Source organism: Urocampus carinirostris, chromosome 12 (genome assembly GCF_059441175.1).
Source record: "Urocampus carinirostris isolate Australia breed hairy pipefish chromosome 12, RoL_Ucar_1.0, whole genome shotgun sequence".
NCBI classification, from domain to species: Eukaryota; Metazoa; Chordata; class Actinopteri; order Syngnathiformes; family Syngnathidae; genus Urocampus; species Urocampus carinirostris.
Genome location: NC_142360.1, coordinates 33,929,948 through 33,944,643, shown reverse-complemented (window position 1 = coordinate 33,944,643; position 14,696 = coordinate 33,929,948). Strand labels below are relative to the sequence as shown.

General features: G+C 39.2%; 1 protein-coding gene across 1 annotated transcript in view; it reads left to right on the top strand.

Moving 5' to 3' along the window:
• Positions 1-14,696, top strand: part of suco (SUN domain containing ossification factor) — a 33,957-nt gene that overhangs the window by 10,103 nt on the left and 9,158 nt on the right. The window contains exons 2-16 of the mRNA XM_088350239.1: positions 3,434-3,560; positions 7,322-7,402; positions 8,008-8,360; positions 8,696-8,836; positions 9,048-9,225; positions 9,887-9,998; positions 10,185-10,312; positions 10,400-10,467; positions 10,553-10,660; positions 11,353-11,458; positions 12,254-12,274; positions 12,684-12,739; positions 12,982-13,073; positions 13,137-13,202; positions 14,271-14,354. Of these exons, the coding sequence (XP_088206365.1) occupies positions 3,434-3,560; positions 7,322-7,402; positions 8,008-8,360; positions 8,696-8,836; positions 9,048-9,225; positions 9,887-9,998; positions 10,185-10,312; positions 10,400-10,467; positions 10,553-10,660; positions 11,353-11,458; positions 12,254-12,274; positions 12,684-12,739; positions 12,982-13,073; positions 13,137-13,202; positions 14,271-14,354 (1,721 nt within the window). The remainder of the gene's footprint in view (positions 1-3,433; positions 3,561-7,321; positions 7,403-8,007; positions 8,361-8,695; positions 8,837-9,047; positions 9,226-9,886; positions 9,999-10,184; positions 10,313-10,399; positions 10,468-10,552; positions 10,661-11,352; positions 11,459-12,253; positions 12,275-12,683; positions 12,740-12,981; positions 13,074-13,136; positions 13,203-14,270; positions 14,355-14,696) is intronic.

The window sequence follows — 14,696 nt, the reverse complement described above, 5'->3', positions numbered from 1 at the left end:
TTAGTATTCCCACTCATTTTGCATGTCTCAAAAATATGGGAATACCTTTTTTTAAATTCATCACTGTAACAAAGATCCAAAGTGTCCAGTTTTTTAATTTCTACAGGTGTCAAAACATCATATGACACTACACATTTTTTAGGCAGCAACAAAAGCACTGGCTTAGCTTCAGTGTCAAAATTTCAATTGAAAGCTGATCCAACTTCAAGGCTAGAAGAGCAGGAGGACAAAATAGTTTGAGGGCAGGTGGTGTAGCACTAGGTCGGAAGTTGCTCCTGATCTATAAGACTGCTTTCCACATTCCAATGTGAGCTACTGCAGCAGTGGGAACGTCTTCTTCTGACTCAACCAAGCCCTTTCCCTTGCGAGGGCCAGTGGCAACGTTTGTCCCAAGTCAGCAATATTGGACTGCACGGAATGCATGTCAGTTTTAAAAAGCTTCTCTGCTAGAGAGTGAAGGCGCAGGAGGGCTTGAGGCTCCATAGAGCCAGATTTACTCTTTTGTGCAGTCACGCTCAACACCGCACAACACTTGTAATCACCATTTCAGCGCTCTGGTTGAGAAGAGATCAAGGCACAGATGGCAAGTCATGCAGCTGTCTGGACTATTTGACCAAGCGGATGTAAATATCTTCAGACGACTGTTTTTTTTTTCTCGTTCTGTCACCAGTCAAATACTGCAAGTACACGTCTGACATTTTAATGGGCTTAGCTGTTAATTTGGTCCCAACACCAACGGGAATTAAAGCTCCCCTGCAATTCCTTGATCAGCCTTTGACACCATGCGCTGCCAATATTAGATGGCTTAGGCAGTAAAGCTGGGCAATTTACTACCGCTCCTGTCGAGCTACTTTGTTATCTTTTGTAGTAATGTACTCTGGACAATTTTCATTTCCAATTTTGGTGTAGTACTTTGGATTTTGCATATCATGTCAAATCATGTTTATTTGTATAGCCCTTAATCATAAAGAGTCTCAAAGGGCTGCACAGACCACAGATTATTGCTATCTACAGAACATCCCGTGATCTAAAACCTACACGAGGGCAAGGAAAAACTCAAACTTCAACATGAGGAAAATATACCTAGAGAAGGGACTGCACATGAGGTAATTAATCCCCCTTCCGGGATGAACAGGCTGCAACGGATGTTGCAATAACAAACTACAAAGATATTGTCAACATGAAATATAGGTCATTCAATATCATCTATTTTTTATTATACTAAAATATTCTCATTGTCAGGTACATATTGGGTGTCTACCAAAGTAAATACTAGGTTTTTGTAGGTTTGCAGTAGTTTTATGCTCTCTTCATTTTTTTTGTCACTCGCTGCGTGCTCCAGGAGATGTATAAATGTTGTGAAATCATCTTACTTTCAACTTTTCCATGACTTTCATCCCAGACCTGTCTTATGTGTTCTTTCATTATACTGCCTGCATTGACTCTGACCAGGCACTGTCTATAAGCAAAACTGCTGCTGTTTTATTTTGTATTTGTTATTTGAGACAATTCTCAGACAGGTAGACACCCTAAAAATCCTACGCACTATACCAAAATGGCTTTTCCAAACAAATGTTCCATATCTGGTGTGGATCTTTCATTCGTGGACTTGGGTTGTGTTGAGTGGTAAATTGGTGGTTTACATGTTGCAGTGTGAGATTTTGGGAATGTGTGTTTGGTTGAGAACCCCAGAAATATCAACAATTTCACTTTGTTTTACAGAAATTCAAAATTGGGATTAATTGTTTCAAATTGTGAAATATTAAGGTGTAATTCCAAGGTATGAAAGCGGAGGTTTTTAGTTGCTTTGCATTGCTATAAACTTGTAAACACCTAAATTGCCAAAGGTGAAAAGTCAAGTCATGTTTATTTGCATAGCCCTTAATCACAAAGAGTCTCAAAGGGCTGCACAGACTGTTATTACACCATCCCCTGATATAAGACCTACATGAGGGCAAGGAAAAACTCAAAAACCTCAACATGAGGAAAATGAAGAAAGCTTGAGAAGGGACCGCACATGAGGTAAACTATATCACAAGTCAGCATTTACTCAACCTTTCACCAGTTCTCAGATCCCTTAACTGCCTGCACACATCTGCAATTTATAAAACATTTTTTTTTCCAAAAAGGTGTAATTTTTCACTACAAACCCATTCTGTTACATTTTCTTGAGAAACATGAGCATACGGTGCAGATTAAGAGAAATTGAACTGGACTAGTAAGAGTTACTCAAGATGACTGGTTTGTATGCTGTTGCTGACCTCCTTAGATTTACCCAAGGCGGTTACCCACTTGTATGTGTGTTGCAAACTATTCTGCACTTAAGCAATACCCTACTCTACTTGGTGTCCTATATGTATCCTAGCCATTAGAGGGATGTGATTCTTTTCTCCTCCTCCTTCTGCTGTTGCATAAGCAAAAAGTAGGTCACTCTACTGCTACGCCCCCTCCTCTCCAAAAGAAGCAACCCGCCAACCCCAGTTTTTCACCTGTTTTCATTCACAAGGAATGTTGAAATCCTGTCTTTTCCCTGTTTGTGGTGTCAAATCTAAGCAAGAACTGTATGCCAGTACCATTGATCTGTTCTTCAGGCTGAGAGTTCTGCCTAGTCCTATTAATTTGTTTAATCTCTTTGTTCTTGTTATGAATGACTGTCTGGATTTTTATTGAGCCAATTTGCAGTTGCCAAGAGGGCCATCTGCATTATGGCAGAAGTTTGTACCGGATTATTTACTAAAGGATGTATTTGCTCGGGGAAAATTATGCAATGCCATTCAGACACTTGTTCATTTAAACAAGTGATCTTTACCATTTATATGGATGGCCTCTTCCAGGTTGCCAGCATTAATGTTGATATCGGTTAAAATGTGTCCCACAAAAAATGTAACTCTATCACTTATTGTGTCATTACAATTTTCTTCCAGCAAACATTTTCTGACATTATGGAAAATATGTTGGAAAACATTTTTGGGGGAGAAATGGTACATTCAGTTTGTTTTATAGGACAAGAAAGGAAGATGTTTACCTGGTCTTACTTAGTTTTGTAATCTTTAGAAGTTAAGAAATTAAAACTGTTAAACTTGATTTTACTACTTGAAATTTGCCATTTCGTAGTTAAAAATAAACCAATTTTTATTTGGTGGTGATTTTGGGCTTTTACTGATCACTTGCAAAATGGCTGACCAACTATCTTTAGAAGAATTGTATTGTGTCATGCTGACCACCAGATTTATTAAAGCATCACCCCTGATGGGGGTTCGGCGTGCATAAATCCCTTAAGTAAATAACACAGGAAATTAGTTGGGCCCTCTTTTAAATTGAGAAATAATGCCATGTTTCATTTTTCAGACACGACTTGACTCTTTAAACGCAAATGCACTTTTTTAATTGTATTTTTGTAGTCAGGATTTACTGTTTTTTTTTTTTTTTTCAGATACCCCAATCATGATGCGTGTTGTTCAGAGCACAGCTCATCTGTCCTTGGCCAGTCTGCTGGGGACCAGGATTACGACAACAAACCTGATGTCTGTAAGCAGGAGCAGGACTTGGTGCAACTCCAGGTTTGATGGCCTTTTCCCCCCAATTTGAATGACTATGAACCAATTATTTAATGTAAACACTGCTGTCTCGTCATGCTGCCTGGCCTTCTGCTGGTATTAAGAGTCCATACAGAACCAAGATAGTCAAGCAGGGAGCAGGGTCAAGTTATTATTGACCTGTTGAAAGAATATGGCAGATATGGTAATATGGACAGGTGGATGTGTATTTCATGAGAGCCAAGTCCTGCAAACAGATAACACTTATTTCAACTTACCTCATCCATTTTACAACTGATTATCTTGAAAAATAATCAATTATAAGATAGCCCTCTCATAAAAAGAAGCTTGGTTCCACGTTGACAGGAACCTTCAGCTAGTGGGTCATAACACAAGGGGTACAACTATTCTTCATAGTTTCTAGTAAAGCCCTGTACATTGAGTTTAAAGTTCAGGGCCAAACACCTTGTGCATACATGGCTTGGGTTAAATAATAACTCATTTGTCTTATTTGATAGGAAATGAAAAACATTTTTCCCTGTAGAAGGTACTTTGTGTTCAAGCCACAGCGGGACACATGCAGGCCCATCTGAGCATCACTGGCCTCGTAATACACACATCTGAACTACAGGAATTTGTTTTTTGTGAGTAACCCAGCTGGTAAATTTAGCAGCCCCTGGGTAAACACTCATTCAATATAAGCCAGCCTTCATTTTTATTATCATCAGTCTTATCAAACATTAGCTGATTTGAAAAGGAAATCTTAACAATGGACAAATTAGAATGGCTGTACGGCAGCTGAGTGTTTAGCAAGCCTTCCCCACTTTTCAGACCTAGAATAGAATCCAGCTTTTGGTCTCTCTCTATCCGGAGATTGCATGTTCACCCCATGACTGTGTGAGCTTCCCCCCCACGTTCCAAAAACACGCATGGAAGGTCCCATTTCATGGATCCGACACAGGGCGCTAAGCCACGTCCACCATAGTTGCGGTATCCAAAAATGACAAGCAGAGCAAATATGGCAGCTGACAACAGCGAGCGACTCATAAGTTGCTATTCCTGATGGCATAGTTGTATTATTCCTTCCTTGTTATACAAACATATCTCATAGATCATTAGAAAAGGGTCTCAATTATTGTATTCAGAGTTATATTCATGGAATCAAGGTGCCAAAAGATGCTTACCTCGTAAGGGTGGATGCAAAATGTTTGCAATCTGAGGAAGTCGTCAGACCCCTAACAACGACTCATAGAAAAAGATTCAGATTTGTGAGAGATAATGGTATGTATAGAAGATATAAAAATGAATAACCCAGCATATCAAATTCATGGAGTTGTGCCATCCTCACCCGTTCAGAGTCTCCGGCGAGGAACTGTATTACGAGCCTCACAAACCTGATACACCGGATCACAAACTGCAAATCCTATCTATCCCATAATTATCAAGTTTTACTATAATTAAAAAACCTCACCTTCACTTGTGTTTGTTTTTGTTATATGCTAAAGAGGTATGCTAACGAGGGCGCAGTGATATACCTCAGAGAAAGTGCAAGTAAAGCAGCTGCAGTCACTTACAAACTTCTCACTGACGACTAACCGACCCAACAGCAGCGTAATAAAACACGTATTGTAGAACAAATAACTTGGTTTCATCGATCTTATGCACGTTGAGTTGGTTGAAATGATAAAAGCTGCAACCATGCCATGCATGTAATAGAAAAAGGGGCATAGCTGTCGTCTGCCTCGCGTTCTGATTGTTTGAAAACAGCGCTGTCTGATCTAATAATCAATCTGGGTATGTGTGAGCATTTAAGTGGTTGTCTGTCTCTGTGTGCCCTGCAACTGGCTGGCAACCAGTTCAGGGTGTCCCCTGCCCACTGTGCGAAAATGTCTGGGATAGGCTCCAGCGCCCCCGGTGTGAATAAGCAGGTGCAGAAGATTGATGGATGGATCGATGCATTGGTTTGTGCTGTGAAAGTTTTTTTTTTTCCTCAAATGATTGAGTTAAGCAAGTACAGCAACGACAAAGCTATGTTAAAACAGTAATGATAATAATAATAATGCATTGTATTTTGAAGTGCCTTTCAGAGCACCCAAGGTCGCTGTACAATGAGTAGGACACAACAATAAACAAAGCGTAAAACAAGCAAGTAATGACTAGCCAATAAAATACATTGTAGTTAAAAGGGGCGGTGTGTGAGGCATATGGTCAAGAATAGGCAAGTCTTATTAGAAGAGTTTTGAGTCCGGATTTGAAATTGGACAGGGTCGCAGAATTTCGGAGGTCAGGTGGGAGCTGTGCTCCCCATTGAGCTGAGGCGGGCAGGGGGTATAGTGAGATGGAGGGTAGAAGATGACCTGAGGGTGCGGGATGGCGTGGCAATGTGAAGGAGGTCGGAGAGGTATGGAGGGGCAAGGTTGTGAATGGCCATGTAGGTAGGTGTAGAGCAGGATTTTGTAGTTGATTCTATGGTTGATTGGGAGCCAGTGGAGTTGCTGAAGGACAGTGGTTATGTGATGGCGAGTGGGGGTTTTGGTGATGATGCGTGCAGCAGAGTTATGGACCAGCTTAAGTTTATGGAGGGACTTTTGAGGTAAGCCGTAGAGGAGGGAATTGCAGTAATCGAGACGTGAGGTGACAAGGCTATGAACGATGATGGCTGTTGTGTGTGGGCTAAGGAAGGGGCGGAGACGGTTGATGGAGCGCAGGTGGAAGTAGGCTGACCGGTTGATGTTATTTATATGAGAGTTAAAGGAGAGTGTTCTATCGAGGATGACACCCAGACTCTTGACCAGAGGGGAGGGAAAAACTGAGGAATTGTCAACAGAAAAGAGAGAAGTAGTCAGAAGGTAGGTAGGTTATAAAGAGGAGGGGCCCCAGGACAGCACCCTGGGGCACTCCTAAGGGGACTGGAGAGGGGTCAGAGGAGAAGGACTTGAGTTGAATGAATTGAATGCGGCCAGAGAGGTACGAGTGAAACCATTGAAGGGGGTTGTGGGATAGACCAAGTGAAGAGAGTCTGCTCAGAAGGGTGGAATGGCAAATGGTGTCAAAGGCGGCACTTGGTTCGAGGAGGATGAGAACGGAAAGTAATCCAGAATCATTGGCAAGGAGGAGGTCGTTTTTTATCTTGATAAGTGCAGTTTCAGTGCTGTGGCGCAGACTGAAACCAGGCTGAAAGGGTTCAAATAAACTGTTTGTAGAGAGATGAGCATGAAATTGGGAGGAGACTGCCTTTTTGAGGATTTCGGATATGAACGGTAGGTTGGAAATAAGGCGGATATGTTTGAAATTATTAGGGTTCCAATTTTAGTATATACGAATATTATACCTGTGTAATATTTAACCTTCCCATTTCATTGATGTCTTACTAACATAATTGGTAAATATTACCTGCTATTTTATTCTAATGATGAATGTTGGTGCTTTTTTTTTTTACTCATAATTGCCACCTTTGACCTCTAATAGAACCACAGCCAAAGCCTAGAGCCTCTTCACCCTTACCGTGCCCCCAAAAAAGTCAAGTTTTAGACCCGGAATGTTTTATATTGAAGGGGGAATGGAGAATATCAGCTACTCTTAAGTCAGAGCACCTTGTGCTACTCTAGGTAATAGTAAAGCATGCTAGAAATAATTTTGGTTAAAGATCTCTTTAAAATCCCAATGCATCTTTTTAAACCTTATTACAATGTAAGCATTTCACATGTTTTATTGAGGAAGGGAAAAGACTGTGGAGACTATACCAAAGGTATAAAATTAAACACAAATTTCATTTTATTCCATAGGAGGTGGAAGAATGGAAGACACACACCTCCTACGATATGGGACTAGAGGCTGAAAGAGCAGAACATGAACATAAAGAACAGGTACAACAACTTTGAGGTTGGCATTAAGGCATTCTTTTTTTTTTTTTTAAATCCACAATTTTTATTCAGTTTTTAACTGTTTTCCATAAAAATAAAAATGAATCCCTCCCTGAACAAACCCAAAGACCAAATGAACAGTTCAGTATTATATGGATAAAAGAAAAAAACAGTTCACTTAACGAAATGTGTGATGCTATGCACTATGAGGTGTTATAGATAGTGATTATGGATAAAAAGTTCCCAAAGTCATCCTGTCACACCTTGGTCCCATTCAACCTGTTCAATATCCCCAGTAATTTCCACAATAAATTTTGTTCATCAATATTTTTTTTTCCAAAATATTTAGGCATGAAACTTTTCTTCTTGGATAGATAAACATTGAAACAAAAATTTAAAAATATTATTAATGAACACTGGTATCTAATGTGAAATTAACCAAAATAGCAGTAGCTACAAAAAAAACTAGTTTTGCAGCTACGTTTCAATAAAGTTTACCTAATGGTAAAAAAATGCAGCAAATTTCCAAGGCAAGTCATTTAAAAATTTGATTATTTTGCCTTTTGCAAAAAATATTTTGGTCTATATTATTTCTTATTGTCTTTTAGACTGTGATTCTACAAATAGTTGAAGAAGAAACTCATCCACATCCAGAGTCCCATCCTATAACTGCTACTGCTGAGCCTGAACCCTCGTCAGAACCCACGATTGAGTCAGCCCCGCCAACTGACGTACAAAGCCAAGTCCCGAACCGAGACGATGAAAAAGAGGCCACAGTCTCCTCTAACCCCTCAGAGACTGTTTCAACACAGGACCACAAACCCAGTGACTCGTCAACACTCGTAACAATCCTCAGTGAAGAGGCTTCCACCCACCAGCTTCCTGACTTGGACCCAGTTGCAACTGCATATAAAGCAGAAGATACACCTACCTCACTGGGTGACAGTCCCTCACCAATCAGGTAAGAGTCAGACTTTGCAACATTTTATTCTTTTCAAATGTACGTTTTCATTCAGCCAATTTACTGGATATGATGCCCTAAACATCATTTAAGGATACCATTCTGTCAGTGAAATGGAATAAAACATGGTAGGAGTGTTACCCACAGAGACCAGAACATTTCTACCTGGAAAAAGTGGAAACTCGGATTCTAGAAAGAGTGGATTGTTTCAAGCGATACCTACTCCGACCATTTTCTAATCGCCATCGGCATACCTTCATTTCCGTCCATTTCCCCTTTTCAACGTCCCCATTGTAAGGAGATGTGGTAAACACCATGTCCTTTCTTTCCCATAGTGCAACGCAGGTTGCCAGTGCCGGAGACGAGCCCCCAGTAGACAACTTTGTCGTTGCTGAGCGCTCTGACTTGCAGTGCAAGCTCAACCCCCCCGAACTGGCAACCTGTGAAAACTCCCCTTTTGGCAGCCCCCTACTCAGGTGAGTTTACAAGCCTCTCCCCTGTGCTTCTCCTCTTGTCCCCAAAGGGATGTGATAATCACAGGTAATGACGGCGCAAGCTCAATCAGTTTTGCTGTGCACTGAATCCATCTCATTTTTGTTCCTAAACTCATTTCAATAATTTGCTTTATAATAAGGTCACATACATGGCATTCTTTCTCATTTGTGCCTCATTTCATTTCTGATCTAGAGAGGGTGATACAGAGGACCAGCAGCATGATGAGAGCCAAAATTCCGGTACTGAAGCTGAAGTGGTTGAGTCTAGTTCAGGCCAAAAGGCACAGCAACAGGAGGAGGACCACGCACAGCAGGAGAAGAGACACGTGGACAAGCAGCAGGACAACAATACCTCCTTGCCCGAGCAGCAGGTTGTTCACATTTAAAATTCTGAGCGAAAAATTCAAAATTACTTTTTATTTTACAATGAAAATTTTATATTTTTTAAATATTTGTGTCACAAATAAAGTACTATTTTTTCCAGTATTAAAAAAGTTAAATTTGTGAAATTAGAACTTTTTTTTTTTTAAAGGCCTGTATTGTTGAGGGATAAGTGTATTTATGGGATTATTATTATTTATTTTTTTATTTTATTTAACAAAAAGGCAATAGACTTCAACTGTGTGTGGGTGGCCCTTGTTTTACCTACCATGCCCCACGGCTCACATTAGCCAAAAGATTGCAAGGCCCCGTTGCCATTCACCCCCCTTCAACTTGTAATTTTCAAAAATTCTTCATTCTCATATTGTTACATCTGAGTAAGTTGATGTGCAGCTGAGCTATTTAAAGAGGTTAGGGGTTCATAAATGTTTCAGAAGGGACATAGCACATCACATGACTCTCATCCTACCATTGTATTTCGCTCATGGATGATAAAGGCAGTCTTATTGCTTCTTCTAAGGACAGTAAAGTCTTATTTTGATTATTATTTTTTTTGTTTTAATGAATCCTATATTTTATTGATGTTTGTATATGTTCATGGTAAAATATTTCAAATTTTAAACAAATGTGTCCATTGTATCTGTGTTCCAGGCAGGTGAGACTGGTACTGTCAGAGAATCCGATCCCTCCGTCCCCAGCAAAGATGACATCCCAACCTTTGATGAGTGGAAGAAACAAGTCATGGAGGTGGAGATGGAGAAAAGTAAGAGTCTTAAACATTCGCCTGGCACAGTGGTCACCAACCTTTTTGAAACTTAGAGCTTGTTACTGACTTGTACAAAAGGGTACCAGTTTCATATATTTTTTTTATTATTGCCATGTTGTAATTACCCTCTCAAACCCTTTGTTTGGAACTTAACTATTTATTTTTTGGTCTCTCTCTGGATAGGTCAAAATCTCCATACAGCTACTAGCGGTATTGCCCTGCCAGTAAAGAAGGTCCAGAAAAACTTCAAAAATAACTATGCCTCAGTAGAATGCGGTGCTAAAATACTTTCTGCAAACAATGAGGCTAAGGTATGTAGGGTTTGGAAAGTGAAAACATTTAAAACTTCTTCTGTTATAAAAAAAACTGGTTTAATTTCAAAATCTCTAATTCTCCAGAGCACGTCGGCTATTCTCATGGAGAATATGGATCTTTACATGCTGAATCCCTGCAGCAACAAAATCTGGTAATTTCAGATATAAGCACGCTATGACTCCCTCACGTTTTGTTGGCTGGATATGAGTTTGTTAATCACTTTTCGACCCCTGTAGGTTTGTGATCGAGCTCTGTGAGCCCATTCAAGTAAAACAACTGGATATCGCTAATTTTGAACTGTTTTCTTCAACGCCTAAAGATTTCCTTGTATCTTTAAGTGACAGGTAGGTGATAAATAATCCGAAAAATGGTCGCATGAATCCCTAGTGGCAACATCGCTTAACAAAACACATTTCAGAAATGTCTTTTTCTTTTTTTCTGTCTTTTTTTTTTTTTTTTAACCAAAATTCATGTTCGCGAAACATGAACATTTCACTAAGAAAAGAGGATTATTTTTTCTTCTATATTTCCATAACCGAACTTTTTACAGTTTAAATAATAAATAGAAATAAACTTGCTTGTTCCTAAATATAAAAAAATGGATTGAGGGCAAATAGAAAAAAGCACACAACAACCTTTTATACAAGGCTATTCCATTTGCAAAATTAATACCAATGATATGGAATCAAATGTTGTTGTGAATCGTATCTAGAAACGACTACTGAGCAGAAAAAAATTACTAGGCTCCAACTTTTAAATTCAAGTTTTCTAATTATTTGTCATGTTTAAAGACGTTACATGGAGTTCCCTTTCATAAGTTCACATGCGCAGCCAATCAATATTGGTTCGACAAACAGCATTGTAGCACACATTTTTTGGCTTATCTTCAGCGTTGACCTTCAGAACTCATTTCCCTTCATAAGTTATGGTATGCGACAACAGCCATTTCTCGACCTTGGCTGCGTTCTGCTCACGCTTCAGTGTTGGCATTGGTAGATTTTCCAGGCGTCTTATTCGGCTGTGCTTTCCTTCGCAGATACCCCACCAACAAGTGGGTGAAGCTGGGGACGTTCCACGCCCATGACCAGCGCATTGTGCAGAGCTTTCCACTGGATGAACAGCTTTATGCTAAATATGTTAAGGTAATTTGCTTTTTGTCCTGCCCACCCCTCAGGGAAAAAACACAAATTCTTCAGGGACAGTGGAGTTTGGTTCTCTTAAAAAAACTTTACATAGTTATCAGTTTTAGTTAATACTGCGGCACTCATGGCAGCAAGCTCAGGGTACTTTCTTATGACTTATCGGTAATTCAACCTGGCAGCTTAACTCTATCCTGGAAAGAGTGAAAGGCGAAATATGACTCTTATTAATGGCCGTCACAGTGTCTCTGCCTGTACAGTGTCAACTAAAGGTTAGATGTGCTTTATATCTTTCTGGAAAATGTTCCATTCAACATTAGGTTATCTAAAAAAAGGAACGCAAAGAAAATGTCCATAACACAGCCAGAGGTTATGAGTTGTAACATCCCCTGACTAAATATACTAAAAGAAAAAACAGGCCATCAGTTTGCTATAATTAGTTAATTGCTGAGGTTTTTTATGGTTTAAAGTAATAAATTGTGTAATGTTTTTATATTACTTTATAATTCTAGGGTTGCTTGTCTTCAGTAATGATTATAAATAATATGGAACATGTTGTTATGCACTGATGTTTTTCACCTTTCAAGTTTTCTGGTGGCCTCCTTTTTTTTTAAACGCCTTTTAGAAATTCTCTATTAGTATCACGTGGAAACATCAAGAAAAACAACAGACTTTTTGTGTGTGTGGATCTCTGTGGTTGTCAACTTTATAGAAATTGCTTGCAACTCTTCTTTTTTTAACTCATTTTCCTGTTCTATTTCTCCTGCATTCTGTCACGCTGTGTTGCTCTGGCCTCAGATGTTCATCAAGTACATCAAGGTTAGCATTGTCTGTCTGTCTCTCTCTCAAGGACTGTCTAACTATCGTAATATGTGTCTTTTATCTGGTGGGTAAACACTTGATGCAAATTGTACTAACACCCGCACTGATCACTGATGACAATGTATCTGCTTAACATTGGTTGTGGTTTGGTGTTTTGAAGGTTTGGTGGATGCTGCCCAAACAATTTTCATTAGAAAACATTTTGATTGAATGTCAGGATTAAGCAAAAGTGCATGTTTCATTTGCAGATTACCTTACCCAAACTTTTCGATGCACCTGTCTAACTATGACATTATTCTGCAAGTTTTTGCAATTTCTAAAGCCACATTGTTTCCTTTTTTTGGTGGATGGTGTAAATGTTATATTTGCAAAACTGGCGTGACCTTTTTCTTCTGTCCTTTTGCAGGTTGAGCTGCTTTCGCATTTTGGCTCTGAGCACTTTTGTCCCCTCAGTCTCTTCAGGTAAGATTGTTGGTAATTACCGATAATTACTGATCTGCCTGCACTGCTGGAGTTTGGCATTGGGATGACATGTTTATGACAAGATTTACCCAGAATACAACACGGTTATAATCTTGTTGCAGGACTTATGTCATATTCAGCTACTTTACCTCTGAAAAGATCAGATCTTTTTTTTTTTTTGTAACAACGAACCTTAACCTTTTTGGTAGATAATGGAGCATTTGTCTTTTTGTTTTGCATAGGGTATTTGGTACCAGTATGGTGGAGGAATATGAGGAGATATCAGATTCCCAGTATTCCTCTGACAGGCTTGAGTACCTAGATGAAGATTATGGTAAGAATTTATAGGAATATACTTAATGTTTTTGCATGTGTTAATTGGAGATTATCTTCTCAGACTATCCGCCAGGGTATCAGCCATCAGAAAATAAGGATTCTAAAAACCTGCTTGGCTCTGCAACAAGTACGTAGACAAACACCAAAGCATTTGTGGAAAAAATATGTATTTGGTAGTACTCAAAAAACGTTTTGTGGGCTTGAAAGCAAAATGAGCACAGAATTTCTTTCTCAGGAATTACTCACCATTTGCCACACTATTTTGTGAATGACTTGCTAAAAAATAAAATGGATTATTCAGGCAAATGTAAAATAGCCCAGCGGTGGTAAATATTTAGAACATCATTCTGTTTTCTTTCTCTATCAAGGCTGAAAGCTTCCTCAGTGCTCCAAAATAGCAAAATGCAAAGACAAGAAAAGCCCCAGGCGAGCAAACATCAGCTGTTGTTCACACCCAATCAGCTAGTCATGTTGATCTTCGTCAATTTTTAGTTACCTGCTTGATATAAGTCATTTTGTTAACAAATTTCACAGATCCCCTAACTGCCAGGGTCATTGGGGCACCACTATCTGTGGTGTGTCTTGGGCAACCACAGCCTGGTGATGCCCATCCCTTTCTAGGCCGTTTTTTTGGGGGTTGGGGTTTTCTCCTGCCACATGAAATGGAAACCACTGTTTTCCATGGTTACCAGGAGGCTTCTCCTGATCTGAATCGGATACAGAACCTTTATCATCTTGTCGCCTTTGTTTTTCGGTGAATAAAATTATCCTGGTCTTAGTGGATGAGCCGGACTGCGGCATTGACGGGCAGCAGTACCTCATATGGCTAAATCTCTTGGGTAAAGCTTTTGTTTCAAAATTCGTACAATATGCAATGCATCAAATGTGGCTCTCACATTTTCGTTGGAAAACAACCGTTCTGGCGATGACATTATGTCCTTTTCCTACAATTTCTAAAGAATCTTTGTCCAGTTAAGAACTTTGTATATACTTCTGCATCTATACTCTAATTCTCTATGTATTAAAATTATTAAATGACTAGGTAGATTTAAAGAAATGAAATTCCTTTATAATTTTCAAATGATTTTAAATCAAACTAAGAAACATTTTTTTTAACCTTATTGTCATAAATGTGGAAAACTGTGAAAATACACTGAACATGAATAAGTTTGATGTCCATAATGTGTGTTTTTAGATGCCATCTTAAACATGGTCAACAACATTGCTGCTAATGTACTTGGTGGACAATCAGAGCTTGAGGGCCAAGCAGGGATTGAAGGTACACCTTGTTTTTAATTGTATTTATTTATTTATTTTAAAAAACACTTACACATGGTGATTAGTCACTGGCCCCTTACTTATTGAAGTGACTATGCATATGTAAACATCCAGTCAGGATTCAAGCAGCCTGTTGAGTAATGGCGTTTGTTCTTTTTCCATGATGCTTTATTGAATGAATGGAATGGATTAAAGAAATGATGCAATGAAAGTGTTGTTAGGTTGATGGTAATGGAGTAATGATTTAAAAGGCAATGCATAGTTACAACCCGTTTTGTACAGAACTGTTTGTGTATAAATTATACATTTTTCCCCGTTCGCTAATGGTGGAGTAATTATGGCA